The sequence below is a fragment of the Zootoca vivipara genome, chromosome 7 (genome assembly GCF_963506605.1).
Source record: "Zootoca vivipara chromosome 7, rZooViv1.1, whole genome shotgun sequence".
NCBI lineage: Eukaryota > Metazoa > Chordata > Lepidosauria > Squamata > Lacertidae > Zootoca > Zootoca vivipara.
Window position 1 is genome coordinate 92,453,723 of NC_083282.1, and position 17,961 is coordinate 92,471,683.

Sequence of the window (17,961 nt, forward strand, 5' to 3'; positions counted from 1 at the left end):
GCAATGCCCCTGCTGCTCCTTCCTCTTGGGGCACTGTTTGCCCTTCCCCCTGGCATGTTCCCTCTGGATCTAGTCTGTACAACTGCCCAGAGAGGGGGGGGCACAAAAGGCGGGTGGAGAAAATGGCTGTGTCTTATCCCTTGTCAGGGCTTGTGTGCTCAGAGAGGGCGGGTGAACAAGAAGGGAGGAGGAGGGCTGTGAAGCTCAAAGGGTAGCTGGGCATCGCCTCGTAAAGATGTGGGCCTTAGCGGATGCTCAACAATGCCAATTGCCAATGCCGGCCCTTTGGCACAGAGAGAGCCTCAGCTATTGAAGCAACTAGAGCTGGCCTTCCGTTTGCATTTAATGGGGGCTCTGTTGCAGGCAGAGCCAATGCTAGTGAGCGCATGGTCCCGTCCCACCCCGCTTGGTGCCCATGTCACAGACTGCACTACAGGTCTTCAGCTGCCCTGACCACAAGGCTCACATTTGTGACCGGGATGCCTTCATGAGCTGCTCGGTCGCCCTGTACTTCTTTCCCCTTCAGGTACACGACATAGCAAAGGCGAACATGTTGGTCGTGCCGTGTGTCGCAAGCACAGGCCCAGAGTTTCACAAGCCTCCTGAAGCCAGTTGAGCAGTAGCGGCAGCTGTGCCTGCACTTGTGGCAAACAAAGAGCCCATGCATAGCTGTCAAGTTTTCCCTTTTCTCGCGAGGAAGCCTATTCAGCATAAAGGAATTTCCCTTTTTTTAAAAGGGGAGAACTTGACAGCTATGAGCCCATGTGATTAGGCCACCGCAAGGACTTGAAAGAGCCGAGGCTAGATTGAATAACCCTCTGTTTGCTTGGGTGACAGGAAGGGGCAAGGGTTAGGGAAAACATAGAAGGCAGCTTTTCCAGGTGAGCTAGCTAGTGGGAGGTAGGTTATGCCTCTGTTTTAACTGTAGCGTGAAGTATTTGGGTAGGGAAGGAGAGAGCGAAAGAGTGGATTTTGGTGAAAGGGTGGCAAACCTGGCTAGTGGTGCACTACGAGGAAAGCCGCTCGTGTGATGTACTTGTGAATATGTGTACACATCTGTTAGACTATCCAAAGCTCTGCCGAGAAATAAATGTATGACTATATTTGAAAGAGAAGAAGAAAAATCTATATAATATATTTTTAAATACAGAACTTAAAAGCTGTATACTCTTCTTGGGTTTTGATTTCCACTGTCCTGTAACCTTTGTCTGTTTGGTGGCTGTAATAAAATGTCATTTCGGTCTCCAAAGGCGTCTTGCTTTCCATGATTGGTCTAGGCTGAAAGCGGGGGAAGGAGGCGGACTTCCCTCCCACTCTGGCTCTCTTTGCACAGGGGCAGCAGAACCAAACCAAGGGCTAGTTTGCCCCATGAGCAACTACTCATTGCTCAACATCCTGCAGGAAAGAGTTCCCTTGTCCCCTTCCTCTTGCCCCTTTCTTGCTCTCCTTGGGTGCAGACAACAAACATGCAACAAAAAACACAGGGGCACTTAGAGGTAGCAGACCCTCTTTCTGTACACTGCCTCGGTCCTGTATACCTGAAGGAGCGTCTCTACCCCCATCGTCCAGCCCCCCACTGAGGTCCAGCTCCGAGGGCCTTCTGGCAGTCCCCTCGCTGCGAGAAGTGAGGTTACAGAGAACCAGGCAGAGGGCCTTCTCAGTGGTGGCACCTGCCCTGTGGAACGCCCTCCCAGCAGATGTCAAGGCAATATAAGCAACTATTTTACTTTCAAAAGACAACTGAAGGCGGTCCTGTTTAGGGAAGTTTTTAATGTTTGATGCTGTATTGTTTTTAATATTTGGTTGGAATCTGCCCAGAGTGGCTGGGAAAACCCAGCCAGATGGGCGGGGTATAAATAATAAATTCTAGGATTCATCCAGATATAATAACTCCTAGGATTCATCCAGAGTATGTTAGCTTGGGTGAACTGTGGCCTCTGGTTGTGCAAGACACTGCCTAGCTTGATTTTGATCTTCAGATTGCCTGTTCGTAGAGTGCTTATCCCAACAAGCTTACACAGAAGTTTGACCACATCCAGCCTTTATTTCTTATGCTTTGATTCCAGGGAAGCTATACGACAACAAGCATTCATGCTGGTTTGCTTGCAGGGTGTGGATACATCTTCCCAATGATCATTCATTCATCTCACGCTTTTTTCAGTGCATTGTACCATCGCTCTGTTAATCGCAGCCAGTCCTTTCTTAAGTGGATTTGTTGCAACAGAGCACTTCAACCTACTTTAGTTGTGCAAAACTTAATTTCCAGTACGTGCTTGAATCCCTGCAAAGTAATGTCATTCTGGAGGTGACTTTTGTACATTTATATCCCTTGCTCTCTTTCCGTCATGGCATTCGAAGCAGGCACTCTTTCATTCTGGCATTGATCGAGGTGGCCCTGCAACCATGTCCAATGTGCTTAAACAAGAGCGCACCGTTCATCACTTAACACAGGCAAGTGTTTCCCTAAGAGAGTCAGGCTGTTTGCTTTGTAAATTTGGAACCTATTGCTCAACCACAGTGGTTCTGGTGTTAAAAGCTATGCAAGCCTGAGCCTGGCTCTCCTGCTAAATAGGAGGCACCCAGGTCTGATTTGGTTGTCTGAATAGGCAGCAGAAGGGCAGTTCCTCCAGTTTACATTTGGGCTATGAAGATCAGAGAATCAGCTGCTTCACTTCCTTAAGGAGGGAAGAATCACCCAGGAATGTGCAATAAACTCAGCTACATCCCCACCGAATCTCTGGAGACCTCACAGTCCTCAAGGAATAACTGAAAGCTTCAAGGAATTGATTTATCTTCCTGCACCTCGTGAGTATTCTCCAATGAGACTAAAAGAAGGAGTCATCTGTGGTGTATTTCATCCCGGAAGAGAGAGGCGGCGGAAAGAGGGAAAGTCTTGAGCAATTTTAAACATCAGGAACTGAACGGTCCATGGAAGATTTCGCCAGCCCACTCGAAAGCCTTAGGAGACAGAAGGAACAGGAATCAGCCCGGGTGTTGCAAGAGCCCTTTAAAAGAGGTCAAAATACTCTCTGCAAAATTCACTTTTACAGCTAAGGTCACAAAAGTTTTTTCCTCCTCTCCCACCCCAGTAATACTAGAATTTAATGTCACTTAGCGATGGGAGAGCCAGAAGGAAGTCTTACTTTTCATAACACATTATTAGATTGCAGTGCTTCCTGCCACTGATATGGTGCCTGCCATTCTCTTAGGTAAAGGGACCCCTGACAATTAAGTCCAGTCGCAAACGACTCTGGGGTTGCAGTGCTCATCTCGCTTTACAGGCCAAGGGAGCCAACGTTTGTCCGCTTCCACAGACAGTTTTTCCGTGTCATGTGGCCAGCATGACTAAGCCGCTTCTGGCGAAACCAGAGCAGAGCACGGAAACACGGTTTACCTTCCCGCCGGAGCGGTACCTATTAATCTACTTGCACTGCATGCTTTCGAACGGCTAGGTTGGCAGGAGCTGGGACCAAGCAACGGGCGTTCACCCCGTCGCGGGTCTGATCCATAAACTCCTCTTATGTTCTTAAGATCTAAAGCCACAGGTTCTTCATCTCTATGGCAGTCAGTTCCCAGCTGGGGTGAGCTACAGATTGGGTGGGAGTTTCTCAGCTCACTCACTTAGCCGTTCTGCCCCCGCCCCCAACTCTAGGGCACTCACTTTTTGACCATGTGTTCGTAGATCACGGCAGGGACAATGGTCAGAGTGATGATGTTGCCGGCATTGATGAGGACCTCTGTGATCTCCTTGTCCTTGAGAAGGAAAAGTTTAAGAAGGAGGTTGCTCAGAGATGGGACGAGCTGCCACTTTACTGAATTGCACAACGGAACCCTCCCCCCCTTCTGGTATCCATTGAAAAATGACATTTTTTCTTGTGTTACCCTGTTGTCTGGGGCCCCTGACAGCTGTCTGGGGGAAAGAGAGCAAAGCCAGGAGTTCCCAACATTATTTGAAGGAAGATCTTGAATTGTACAATGCAGGAATCTTTTTGCCCAACATGGGGCTCGAACCCACAACCCTGAGAGTCAGAGTCTCATGCTCTACCCACTGAACTATTCATACCTGCCCCTCTCTTTTACCTTTCTCCCCTCATATCCAGTATATTCTGGCCTGTGCCCCCCAAACGCCACTAAGCCTTGCCTATCCAGGAGGTCCCCAAGTACCTTAAATCAGGGGTGGGGGACAGGATATAGCTTGTGGGCCAGATTCCCATCTCTCTCTCCCCATGATCTCCCAGAGGCCACTTTTGACAAGCAGGCAGGCTCAACCTGCCCACCTGTCAATCCCCCAATGTCACCATGGTGTCGGGTGACCCAACGTCAAAGGGAAGAATTGGCAGTACACTCCACTTCAGACTGTGTGTCGTGACATTAGTGTGTCTGCTGCAGTGTGTGGGTATGCCGCACAAACTCTCCCTGCACTTTTCCTGGGACTGGAAAGGGGTTAGTTTAACCTCCAGTTTGATAGCAAGACTAATTACTGTGTCATGAAATGATGCAAAACAATTACCGTGTCGCGAAAATGACGCATGTCTAAAAAGTGTGTCAGCGACATGAAAAGTTTTGAAAGCTCTGCTCTAAGTGGCTCGGGTGTGGAAAGCTTTGTGAGGCAGACTGGAACCCGTGCCAGAGATTTCCTATGCTTGCCCTAAATCAGGGGTTCCCAAACTAAGGCCCGGGGGCCGGATGCGGCCCAATCACCTTCTAAATCCGGCCCGCAGACAGTCCAGGAATCAGCATGTTTTTACATGAGTAGAATGTGTCCTTTTATTTAAAATGCATCTCTGGCTTATTGGTGGGGCCTGCCTGGTGTTTTTATATGAGTAGAATGTGTCCTTTTATTTAAAATGCATCTCTGGCTTATTTGTGGGGCATAGGAATTCGTTCATATTATTTTTCAAAATATAGTCCGGCCCCCCACAAGGTCTGAGGGACAGTGGACCGGCCCCCTGCTGAAGAAGTTTGCTGACCCCCTCTTTCTCGCTGCCCCACATGCCTGGACACCCCCCCGAAAAGGACTAACTATTTTACGCAAGCCACCACTTTCTTCCCGCTCTTGAAATCTCTCCTCCAAACCCTCCCCTGACCCATCAGTTCCAAACGAAACCAAGCAGAAGGTGTGGACCAGAAGGAGTGCCCAAAGAGTGCTAGATACTGTACATAACAGAGGACTTGCATATAAATGTAATAATATTGACATAGTCACAGTAGAGCACTGAGAGGAATGGATTTGGGGACTGAGTGCAGAATACAGCTTGGATTTTTTGATTGAGGTCTGTTGTTTTTTTAAAAAAAGCAAGTTTCCAGCTTTTAAGGATTTGAACACAGCCCACAATTTGCGTGGCTCCACAGAGCTCTCCGCACCATCCTTTGCTCCACTGCCCCTTTCACACAGAGTCCTTACCCTCAGGCCAATGACATTTTGCCCGTTCACCTCACAGATGTAATGGTTGATAAGGAGCCCGTTCCGAGCCGCAGAGCTGCCTCTGGCAAGCGAGTTGACTTGCCCTTTCTTGACAATGAACCCCACATGGCCCATGCTGTCCTTGTGCATTGTCACCGTGCGCTGGAAAGGCCTACCAAGCAAAGATTATAATGTTAAAGTAATGTAATAGTGTAAAGGTAAAGGTGAAGGGACCCCTGACCATTAGGTCCAGTCGTGACCGACTCTGGGGTTGCGCGCTCATCTCGCATTATTGGCTGAGGGAGCCGGCGTACAGCTTCCAGGTCATGTGGCCAGCATGACAAAGCCGCTTCTGGCAAACCAGAGCAGCACACGGAAACGCCGTTTACCTTCCCGCTGTAGCGGTTCCTATTTATCTACTTGCATTTTGACATGCTTTCGAACTGCTAGGTTGGCAGGAGCTGGGACCAAGCAACGGGAGCTCACCCCGTCACAGGGATTCGAACCGCCGACCTTCTGATCAGCAAGCCCTAGGCTCAGTGGTTTAACCCACAGCGCCACCTGGGTCCCTCAATGTAATAGTGTATCACATCATAAATACAATTATCATTTTACTCTTTGTACCCCACCTGTCTGGTTGAGTTGCCGGGAGAAAGAGCATATACACCGGCTTAGCCATTTCCAATCTCCAGAAAACCAGAGCTTGGAAAACCAGGCCTTTGAGCCTGGAAGGCATTAGGATATGGGTGGGTTTTATTTTCAACCCCTTTCCTATATTTTTTAGATATACCGTATTTTTCTGTCTATAAGACGCCCCCTATTTTTGGGAACTCCAAATCCAGAAAATGGGTAGGATTGCCCAGAGTTGTTGATTGCCGAAAACCGCTCACCCGCCACTGACAATTGCAAGACATGTGACCCTTTTGCCGTAGAGGCAGCCAATCACCTGCAGCCCTTTTCACAGCCACCAATCGCCCGCAATATCACCACTGAGAATCTCCTGCTCGCTGCTGCGACCAGTCGCCCAACCCCCCCTCTGCACTAGCCATGTATAAGACAAGGGATACCTGAACGAGCGTCTCCACCCCCATCGTTCTGCCCGGACACTGAGGTCCAGCACTGAGGGCCTTCTGGCGGTTCCCTCCCTGCGAGAACCCAAGTTACAGGGAACCAGGCAGAGGGCCTTCTCGGTAGTGGCACCCGCCCTGTGGAACACCCTCCCACCAGGTGTCAAAGAGAAAAACATCTACAGTGGTACCTCCGGATACGTACCTGATCCGTTCCGGGGTGGTGTTCTCACCCCGAAAAGTACGTATCCAGAGCGGGGCTTCCATGCACATGCAAAGCATGCAGAACGCTTCTGCACATGCGCATGGCAGAACCTGGAAGTAAACACTTCCAAGGTCCGCCGCGTTCTTATCCTGAAAGTACGCAACCCACAGCGTACTCAACTCGAGATATGACTGTACCAGACTTTGAGAAGACATCTGAAGGCAGCCCTGTTTAGGAAAGCTTATAATGTTTAACAAACCATTGTATTTTAATATTTTGTTGGAAGCCGCCCAGAGTAGCTGTACAGCCAGATGGACAGGGTATAAATCATAGATTGTTGTTGTTGTTAGGGATAATTTTAAAGCTAATTTTTTAATTAAAATCCCTCATCTTATAGATGGAAAAGTATGATATCCCTGAAAAAGCAAGCAGAGGAGAAGCGCCTGCCACTTGCATTTTATGAGCATCCTTAATATTGCAGGCAGTTCCAGGGGCTTAGGAAATGCAGCCCTTCAGGGTACCAAAACGACTCTGATAACCGCGGCCACTTCCTGCTGCTCACCTGTCCCGGACCACCATGACGATTTTCTCCGGAGAGGCTTTCTTCAGCGCCCGCTTAGCCTTGTCCGCGTTCCACCCTGCGCAATCCTTCCCGTCGATCTGCAGGACCTGATCTCCAAAGCGCAGGCCCACCAGAGAAGCTGGGGAGTTGGCCTTGACCAGCTGCACAAACAACCCCTGCAGAAGACACTGAGCTGGTGAAAACCGACATACTTGATTTCTAAAACGAGACCAGCAAGGAAAGAGCCACGTCCGCCGAGAGCCCAGAGGCAGGCGTCCCTGGGCAGCAGGTGAGATGGGATTTCGAGGAAGCCAGTTCCACACCTCTCAGGTGGGGAGGGAGTTGATGGCCTGGGCACCCAACAGCGGGGCTGATGGGCATCATAATCCAAAGCATATGGAGGGCACCCAGTTGGGGAAGGCTGGCATAAGAACTGTGGCTTCAAAGGGACACACAGAGCATCTTACAACCCACACCTGGAAGAATCACAGAATCATAGAGCTAGAAGGGACCCCCAAAAGTCATCTAGTCCAACCCCCTGCAATGCAGGAATCGCAACTAAAGCATCCAGGACAGATGTCCACCCATCCTCTGCCCCCCTGTACCTGTTCTGCGTTTGTAAGAAATCAATATTTTAATGCAGCAGCTACACTTTGGAACTCCCTGCCTATTGACATCAGGCAAGCGCCTTCACTTGCACACATTTTGGTGCATGCTAAAAGCATCTGCATTTAGACAAGCCTGCCCAGGTGTTTATAAAAGCTGGTGCACGTTTTAATGTGCTTTTAGTTTATTGTTGATGTTATCTCTACAATGTTTCAAAAAGTTGTTCTTGCTGATAATGGCATTGTTTTGAGGGTTCCCCCCCCCTTTATGATCAAGCAATATATAAAATTTATTGAAATAAATACATAAATAATCCAAATGTAACCCTTCACCCCAAAAAGGGAAGCAGGACTCATAATAGAATCTATTAAGGCTGCCCTAAAATTCCACGCCCCAGAGATTTCTGCAGTGAGAAGGTATTCAAATAGTCTGTTAACAGAGACTGAACAGTCCAACTAGTGCTAAATGCCTATGGCAAAAGGCCCGCAGGATGTCACACAGATATGTTGGAACAGGAATCAGAATATTTAGTATTCGCCCCAAACATTTATTTGTTTTCCAAATAAAACAAATCAGAGAGAGAGAGGATAAATAACCCCCGTCCCTGAAATCAAGCCAGATGGACTGAATTCAGGCTAAGGCAGGCATCCCCAAACTTCGGCCCTCCAGATGTTTTGGACTACAATTCCCATCATCCCTGACCATTGGTCCTCTTAGCTAGGGATCATGGGAGTTGTAGTCCCAAAACATCTGGAGGGCCGCAGTTTGGGGATGCCTGGGCTAAGGCTTCTACCGCTTGAGTAGATGTCTGTGAAAGGAGATTCAATAAGTGCACAGAGGACAAGTCTACAAAAGGCTGTTGGCCTTAACCTTCGAAATTCAGAGGCATCATGCATGTAAAATGGAGTGGTCAGTTAAACGGGACTCCTGCGCCTTTAATAGTTGTGTCCTGCAAACTATATCGGCTGAAAGCAAATCTTCTACAAAACTATTAAAGGTGCAACAGCCCCCTGTCCTCTTTTGCACCTGGTCCCTCGAATCTGAATAACAGAAGCTATTGCCTTTGTGACCTGTTGGATTCCCCAACCTGGTGCTCTCCAGCTGTTTCAAACTACAGCGCTGGCTGGGTCAGATGGGAAACAAAGCAGAAGAAACAAAGGTACAACGCTGATCCAGACGCGGCCACTGTAAAAACCCCAAGGCTGGATGAGAGGGGCCTTTGGTTTCATCCAGTAGTAGCACTCTCTGGCTCTTCCTGCCTCGGAAAGTCCTAACCTCGGAACGCACCTTATCAATGTTCCTCAGCTTCAGTCCCGTCTTCCCGCGCTCGTCCTTGCAGAGGTGAACCTCCCGCAAGCCTGGCTTGATCTCCGCCCGGCGAACCCCCAGGTCGCTTCCCGTCACGGGGGCAACCACAAAGCCCGGTGTGGAGGGCGCTGAGGTCACGGCCTGCCAAAAAAAAACCAAGTTGTGGAACAGTCAATTTAATTTTCAACCCAGGATAATGAGGCTGGTTCATGCTCCACCTTATCCTGAGTGGTAGAGACATTCCAGATAAGGTTGCCTGAATTTCAGGACTGACCTGAAACCCCCAGGTTTCCCTGCCTGCCTCCAGGTGGCACGGGGAGGGCTTGAATCTCCAGGTGGGTGAGAGCGCCTTGAGATTCTAAACATATTATTAAGACGACGATGTGTGAAGCCTGCAAGCTTTAGCTCGGGCATCTATCCTCCTCCCATCTCCCAATTAACCTCCGTCTCCAAGGCTCGGCGGTGGGAGGTAGTGCAGAAGAAGAATCACCAGGGGTCACTTCTAGGTCACTGAAATCCCAGGGTCTGAGATGCTCCTGGCCCGGCTATCCTAGTTCCAGAACAGCCTTTCACTGGGTCACTGTCTCAAATTTGCATTCCTAGAAAAGCAGCATGGCTCAGTGGTTAGAGCACCCGCTTTGCATGCAGAAAGGCCCCGTGTTTAATTCCCAGCATCTCTCCATAGGGTAGGGGGAAACCTGGAGAGCCGCTGCCAGTCAGAGTAGACAATACTGAGCTAAGTGGACCAGCAGTCAAGACTCAGCAGAAGGCAGTTTTCTATCTTCCTCCAACTGACTCAGCAAGATAATGTCACGGTGGGAAATCAAGGAACCATCAGGATCTGAGGCCGCCATTAAAGGTCACCCAATGAGCTTCAGGATGGAGCAGGGATTTGAACCCTGGTCTCCCTGGTCCCAGCCCAAAACTCACTATGTTAAACAAAATAAATAAATTCCTTCCAGTAGCACCTTGGTCTCTAAGGTGCTACTGGAAGGAATTTATTTATTTTGTTTCGACTACAGCAGAGCAACACGGCTACCTACCTGTAACTAGCACGATGCTACACTGCTATGATTCCCATCCATTGCTCCACTCACTTTTGACTCTAGTACCACCCACCCTTGGCATGTGGCCCTGGGCAAGGTTACACGGAGGGGGATGTGGCCCTTTGGTGGAGAAGGTTCTCCACCCCAGAGTTAGAGATAGGGAGTCCTGGCAGAATGCTGCTGCATACAGGGATTCTGCAAATGCAACCGACAAGTGAATGGGAAAAGGTGTTGCAGATGACCCTCAGAAATGCTTACGTTGCTGCCTGCCGGGGCGAGTCCTAAATTCTTTTGGACCTCCTCACTGGAGAGGGAGAGGCCCATGTAATCATTTAAGTCTGTGAGGTTCGGGTACAAAACTGGCAGGGCTGAAAAGGAAAGAAAGAGGGAGAAGTTAATTCAGAGCATAAGCTGCGCAATAATGTATTATGTGAGTTATCCCGTGCATCAGCTGTGGAGAATGCAAAAAACAAGAATGAAGTCTCTAGATCTCATGCAGAGCCGTCTTCCCCATTGGGCTTAGTGGCGCGTTGCACCAGGGCGCTGGCCTCTCAGGGGCGCCCCAGCGAGTAGGGGAGCTGCACGGCTTTGCCAGGGGCCTCCCCTTTCCCTGCATGCCGTCAGATGGTTGGCGGGGCACAATGAGCCACTAAGCTCTATGGCTCCGCCGCCGCCGCCGCCGCCTCCTCCTCTCCCTCGGCCACAGGAATCCTCTCAGCCGCTGCCCACCGAGCCGCTGTTCTCTGAGGGAGCGGCGGGAGCAGGGATGGCGGGAGCAGCTCCCAAGGGTCTCCTCTGCGTCACCAGTGCCCGCTGCCCCACCACCACTCTCCGGGGCACAGGCGGTGGCGTGCCTCCTGTTCCTCGGGCCGCTGGGCAGCAGCAAGAGTGCCGGCAGTGGGCTGTCGTCGACGGGCAGCGAAGGAGGAGGAGGCGCCCCAGAGCCTCGCAAGCGAGCATGGGGTTCCAGCAGTCTGGCCAGCCGTGTTGCAGCCACATCGGCGGTGTCTTCTGTGGGCAGCGGCTCCCGGGGCTACGAGGTGGTCTGCAAGTTGGGTCCCGAGTTCTAAATTCTGGGAAAGGGAGGGGGTGCCGGAGGGATCTTTGCGTCACGGCACCGGATGTACTTAAGACGGCCCTGGATGATGGTCTGTGTTTGCACATGTTGACAATAAGGGCTAGCCCCCTGTCTAATCCCTGCCTCCTGTGGGAGTGAGGTCCATAGTTCAGTTCTGTGCTGTGTGAGTTTCTTTTATCAGTCCTGAATCTTCCAACATTCAGCTCCCCATGAATTCTAGCGTTACGAGAGAGGAAGTAAAGCTTCCCTCTCTCCCCTTTCTCCATGCCCTGCATGATTTTGTAAACCTTCTATCATGTCTCCTCTTCCTCCCCTTTTCTGTAAGCCAAAAACTCTTAGACGCTGCAACCGTTCTTCTTAGAGGTCCATCCCGTTTTCTGAACCTTATCCAACTCTACAATCTCTCTCTACATGACATCTTGGCACTGTCGAAGCTTGCATTGTGAGCCTTCGGGGATGCCAACCCACAGCAATGGAGGCAGGCTTTGGGGGTGCCACCAAAGGCTTTTTGCCACCTCTGAATTACGTTACCTGCTGGCTTGGGCGGCTCGGCCTTCTCTGCGGGAGAAGCTGGAGGGGCAGATGGCACAACGAAGGCAGGGAGCGGAGCGGGGATGGAGGCTGGCGCCTTGGGGGCTGCATCTGCCTGGGCCTGTGGAGGAAGAAGGGCAAGAGATCAAGTTGGCGCCTCCAGGGTCTTCTTCTCCTCCCCACCCGCCCCCAAAGCTCCTGCTTTCAATGAGGACCGATTTGAACCTGATCCTGGACTAAGCCAATGCAGGAAGGTGCCTGCTGTTTATTTGCTTCCACAAAGGAATCCTTTCCTAGGAAACACCTCGAAGCAATTGGCCAATTAAAGACAAAAGCAATTAAGAACAATCTCATTTATAGGAACAACAATGTCAAGGCCTGCTTTTAAAAGGCTTGTCGGAAAGGGAAGGTTTTCAGTCGGTGGCGAAGTGATGTCTGCCTGGTTTTGTTTGTTTGTTATGTTTGTTATGCTGCCCTTCATCCAAGGATCTCAGGGTGGTTTACAGCATAGAAATGCAAAATAAAAACACAAAACACATAATAAAAACGAAAAACAAACTGAAGGGCAACAGGAAGCCCAAGGGGAGTACCGGCCTCTCACCTTCAGAACGTGGTCCACTTTCATGTCCTCGAGAGATGGGTACAACGTCGCCATGTTTGCTGCTGCTTCCTGGGGGGGGGGGGGTGAAGCACACAGAGGGAGATGCCAAGGTGAGTCTACAGCTCTGGGTTCCTGAATGTTTCCTCAATGTTCTATTTTTGGGAACAGGTAGGTAGCCGTGTTGGTCTGGATCGAAGTAAAATAAAAAAATTCCTTCAGTAGCACCTTAAAGACCAACTAAGTTTTTATTTTGGTATGAGCTTTCGTGTGCATGCACACTTCTTCAGAACTGGAGGGGTGTGCATGCACACGAAAGCTCATACCAAAATAAAAACTTAGTTGGTCTTTAAGGTGCTACTGAAGGAATTTTTTTATTTTACTATTTTTGGGAAGGTACCGTCACTTTGGGGGAGGGGGACTGTCACTGATTTTTTTATTTAAAAAATTATAGTAATTGAGTAGCCATATGCAATCAGATTTGAATAAATTCACACCTGCTAGTTTGTCCTGCAGGTTTTAAAAAGAACTTGGACACACACAAGGATTAACAGCAAACCAACCACTGCCATTCTATGAATAAAGATAATTATCATTATACAATTTATCACCAGAAGGTCACAGTTGAGTGTCAACTTGTAGCTGACTAGAAGTTCCTTTAACAGATTCATCTAATGATCTTAACAGATTAATGTGGTAGCTATTTTCTAAAAACGGTTGGAAACTATGCAATGCAGTTGCTCAGTCACTTGAAAAAGATTGTCCCATGACAATGACTTGATAGGCGTTATCGTGCCCGGCTAATTGATGCCATTAGCTGGGCACGATCACAGGTTACTTGCATCATACACAGGAGTGATCACCGGATCATAAAAAGTTAGTCATAGGAAAACGCAGGATCTTCCAGGACAATGCAATGATTGCATTTCACCATTTGGCATGTGTGCCACAGGGCTAGGCGGGGGCTGCAGTTTTAAAATTAGCTCTTGGAAGAACTAGATTGGCAGCCTGGCAGTTCTCCACGGGTGGCACTAGCAATGGCCCCTCCAGCCAGCATGAATGCCATCATTGCAAAAACCTGGGCAAAGAGGGAATACCCAGTGCCAGATTTATGTATAAGCTACACAAGCTATAGCTTAGAGCCCTACTCTCTTGCCCCCCCCCAAAAAATATACTACTTCTTAATTGTATTTCACTATTAATATATGGGACCCAGGTGGCGCTGTGGGTTAAACCACAGAGTCTAGGGCTTGCTGATCAGAAGGTCGGCGGTTCAAATCCCTGCAACGGGGTGAGCTCCTGTTGCTCGGTCCCAGCTCCTGCCCACCTAGCAGTTCGAAAGCACGTCAAAGTGCAAGTAGATAAATAGGGACCGCTCCGGCGGGAAGGTAAACGGCATTTCCGTGCGCTGCTCTGGTTCGCCAGAAGCAGCTTTGTCATGCTGGCCACATGACCCGGAAGCTGTCTGCGGACAAACGCCGGCTCCCTCGGCCTATAGAGCGAGATGAGCGCCGCAACCCCAGAGTCGGACACGACTGGACCTGATGGTCAGGGGCCCCTTTACCTTTACCTATTAATATACTTCTTAACTGCATTTCAGTTCAAAAATGACTTTGATAAAATACATATTTTGTTATGTGCAAATGGCTTTAAAGGTAAAGGTAAAGGTACCCCTGACCATAAGGGGATGACTCTGGGGTTGCGGCGCTCAGTTCGCTCTATAGGCCGAAGGAGCTGGCGTTTGTCCGCAGACAGTTTTTCCAGGTCATGTGGCCAGCATGACTAAGCCACTTCTGGCGAACCAGAGCAGCGCACGGAAACACTGTTTAGCTTCCTGTCGGAGTGGTACCTATTTATCTACTTGCACTTTGACGTGCTTTCGAACTGCTACCGTAGTTGGGCAGGAGCAGGGAGTGAGCAACGGGATCTCACCCCGTCGCAGGGATTCGAACCGCCAAACTTCTGATCGGCAAGCCCTAGGCCAGGCATCCCCAAACTTCGGCCCTCCAGATGTTTTGGACTACAATTCCCATCATCCCTGACCACTGGTCCTGTTAGCTAGGGATCATGGGAGTTGTAGGCCAAAACATCTGGAGGGCCGCAGTTTGGGGGTGCCTGCCCTAGGCCAGGCACCCCCAAACTTCGGCCCTCCAGATGTTTTGGACTACAATTCCCATCATCCCTGACCACTGGTCCTGTTAGCTAGGGTTCATGGGAGTTGTAGGCCAAAACATCTGGAGGGCCGCAGTTTGGGGGTGCCTGCCCTAGGCTCTGTGGTTTAACCCACAGCACCACCCGCGTCCCTGCAAATGGCTTTAGGTCCGTTAATTACCATATAGCATATATTCAACACAAAAAACAATGGCAGTTTGACAATGGACAGCTGGACATATAAAGGGCCCCATTACCTTCAGTGGCTTAGGGCCTCATCAGACCTAAAGCAGCCCTGGGAATATCCCTGGAGCTGGAAGGAAGGCGACCTTCATAGCAGGAGACATTCATAGAAAACTCCAAACGGAAAAGAGCCATAGCTCAGTGGCAGAGCAGCTCCTTTCCATGCAGCGGGTTCTAAGTTCAATTCCCATAAGAGCATAGAAGAGCCCGCTGGATCAGGCCCATGTCCCACCCAGGCCAGCATCCTGCCCCATAGGGAAACCAGCAAGCAGCATTAGACCACAAGAGCCCTCTCCCTTCCTTCCAACAACTGGCCTTCAAAAGCCAGACCAATTCTCCTCCGTGAATTGGTCTAATATTCTTTTAAAGTCACCACCACCTCCCCACAATCTTCCCCCACCCAGGAACTGGAGCAAGTCCTGAGAATTTAAGGAGCGTAGGGGGTCCCTGCTGTAGTGGGAGTCCCTCACCAGCCCTTTGTCCTCAGGGTTCACATGTGGGTGCTGAAAATATGAGTGAAATAAAACTGCAAGATTTGCTGCCCTAATCTTAATGGTATGGCCAACCTACCATGACCTCTGACCCCAGTTTACATAGCACCCTGCTTCCCAAACACATAGCAATTTTCTTCTGATTTGTGATAAAGTTTTCTAGTTTTCTTAAGTACAAGAATTGCTTTGGGATTTTGTTTTTACACCTTTCTCTCTTTTTGTAATTGTTATAAATTGGAAATCAATAAAAGTATATTTATTAAAGAAGAAGAATTGCTTTGTTGAAGGAATCCTACAACTTGGGTAGCCCGGTATTCTGTGTTTTTAAAAAAATAAAAAAAATTGAGCCTTTATTCTGAGAAAAAAACTTACAAAAAAGATTAGATCTCTTACTGTTAAACCGAATGTAGTAAAACTATCATCAGGTTTCAAAATGCTCAATAATAATGCTTTAAGAATACAATGTAAACAAATGTATCACATCTGCAATAATTCTAAATATCTTCTGTTGTCGTACATAGTCTTAATATTCCGACACATTATAAAAACGGAACACTTTAAAATCAATGAGTATTCAATGCTAGTCCTACTCAGAGTTGAAGATAATGGCGATGGCTAATTTAGGCTTATTAATATCAGTGGGTCTACTCTGATACACAAATATGTCGACTCTCATATCAACACCCAATCCACTTAGAGCAGATTATTCATTTCTTAATTCATTTCTTAATTGCTGTCAGGTTGAGAACCATTTCCATATCTTCCTTGATCTTACGTAACAAAATGTCACGAAAGGGTTTAAAGACAGTAGATCTAAAACCCTCTTTCATCCTCAAGAACCCTCCTCCAAAATAACTAAGAAATTCACTAAATATGGTCAGGACCTCGGCAGCCGCCTTGTGGGTTTGCAAAACCGGCTTCTAACAGAAGTTCATAAAAGTCGGCTTAAAAGAACACCCTGGGACTGCAAGGAGAAAGTCCCTGGTGAGGGAGTCCAGTCGCCCTCAGGAGAACACAAAATGCTGGAAAGAGAGCGCTTATTAACTCACTGGCAGCTAATTAACAGCAACCACAAGCAGCGTGGGGAGCAGGGAATCAATGGCTCTCCCAACTGTGCCGTCCTTGCCCTTTGACCAGGATGGGAATTGAAGTCCAGCAAAATCTGGAGAGCAGCGGGTGCTACTGCCTCTGCTCTGGATTCAAACTACAAGAAAGAAGATTCCACCTAAACATTAGGAAGAGCTTCCTGACAGTAAGATCTGTTCGGCAGTGGAATTTGCTACCAAGGAGTGTGGTGCAGTCTCCTTCTTTGGAGGTCTTTAAGCAGAGGCTTGACAGGCATATGTCAAGAATGCTTTGGTGGTGTTTCCTGCTCGGCAGGGGGGTGGACTGGATGGCCCTTGGGGTCTCTTCCAACTCTATGATTCTATGGAGTGTCAAGGGAAACCCGGAACACATAGCTGGGCACATCCCCATTTTCCCCATCGAAGTTGCAAGCCGAAAGGCAAGGTCCCCCCCAAGTAAAACCACCCTCTTTGCTTCCCATCAGAAGCAAATTCAGGGTGGTAGATGCAGAGCAAATTTAGAAGTGTTTCCAAACAGCGTCTGGGCTTTACAATCCAAGGTGAGAGCATAAAATATTTTCTCCAAATGGACGCCTTTGCTCTCCCCTCCCCCTCCCACAAACAAAACAGATCCGTGCTCTTACCTGTCTGCTACCTCTGGCAAGAATTCTGCTCTCTTGGCTTGCGCACTCGACTTTATAACCACAGCCAGGGCTCAGCCTGGGCTGGGCGGAGGCATCAGCTGACTAGGAAGCGAAACTCAGGTGGCAGAAGAGAGAACCAGGTCAGTGCACCTGAGTGACGTCAGGCGAGGAGGTGCCTCAGATTAGAGAGGCGCTGGTTCTGTCGTGTGTTGCAATGAGGCAGAGGAACGTCAGGTGACAGACTTCAGCCAGCCAGCCCAGTGCAAGTGGAATTTGCAGCCGTGTGGGCTGGAACCCTGAAGAGGAGCAGCTGGCCAGCCGGACCCTCTTCCAGGAAACTCCATTCTGTCCTCATTTTCCCCGCCCCTCCAAAGGTCAACCTGCAGCTGAATATGTTCAATCCACAACTGGTGCCCAATGTCTTGCTCTGCTTTCCTTTGGACCACATTAGCAAGGCTGGGGGGGGGTCTTGTCATCTGGGCATCCCAGGTCCTCCAGATACACTGGCCAGGCTTGCACCCCCGGGGAGGTCACTTCAGTGCTGCTAATGCAGCAAAAACAACATGGGAGGCGGCAGTTATATGTTGCGGGGCTTTTTAGCCACACCAGATGCTGTGATTCTCCAGGGGTTCGGCTTCACCTCTGCAGGCGCGCTCCATTGTCTCTCGAGACAGACAGATGCCAGCGACAACACTGAGTTGTATTGGGTATGCAAGCAAACTGACACATCTTTTTATTAAAAAAAGATTTTATTTATTTATTTAGAGCATTTCTACCCTGCTCTTCAATCCAAAAGGCTCCCAGAGCAGCTTGCATCCCCCTCAAGGCAAGATGGCCTCTGCCTGCAGGCTTACAACGATAATCATTTTTTAAAACCACGGCAATCAAGGCAAAAGGGACAGGGAGGGAAGAGGAAAAGCAAAAACTCAGGCACCAATTTCTAAACAGTTTCTCCTATAATGG

At 49.1% G+C, this 17,961-nt stretch overlaps 1 protein-coding gene across 1 annotated transcript; it reads right to left on the reverse strand.

The window, feature by feature from the left end:
- Positions 1–1,103: 1,103 nt before the first annotated feature.
- SDCBP2 (syndecan binding protein 2) lies at positions 1,104–17,124 on the reverse strand. The gene is made up of 9 exons (XM_035123419.2): positions 16,999–17,124; positions 12,409–12,477; positions 11,808–11,928; positions 10,457–10,566; positions 9,132–9,293; positions 7,239–7,414; positions 5,405–5,576; positions 3,662–3,753; positions 1,104–2,958 (listed from the first exon to the last, which is right to left on the reverse strand). The coding sequence occupies exons 2-9, from the start codon at positions 12,460–12,462 to the stop codon at positions 2,904–2,906; spliced, it is 942 nt and encodes a 313-aa protein (XP_034979310.1). The 5' UTR covers positions 12,463–12,477; positions 16,999–17,124; the 3' UTR covers positions 1,104–2,903.
- Between the last annotated feature and the right edge of the window lie 837 nt (positions 17,125–17,961).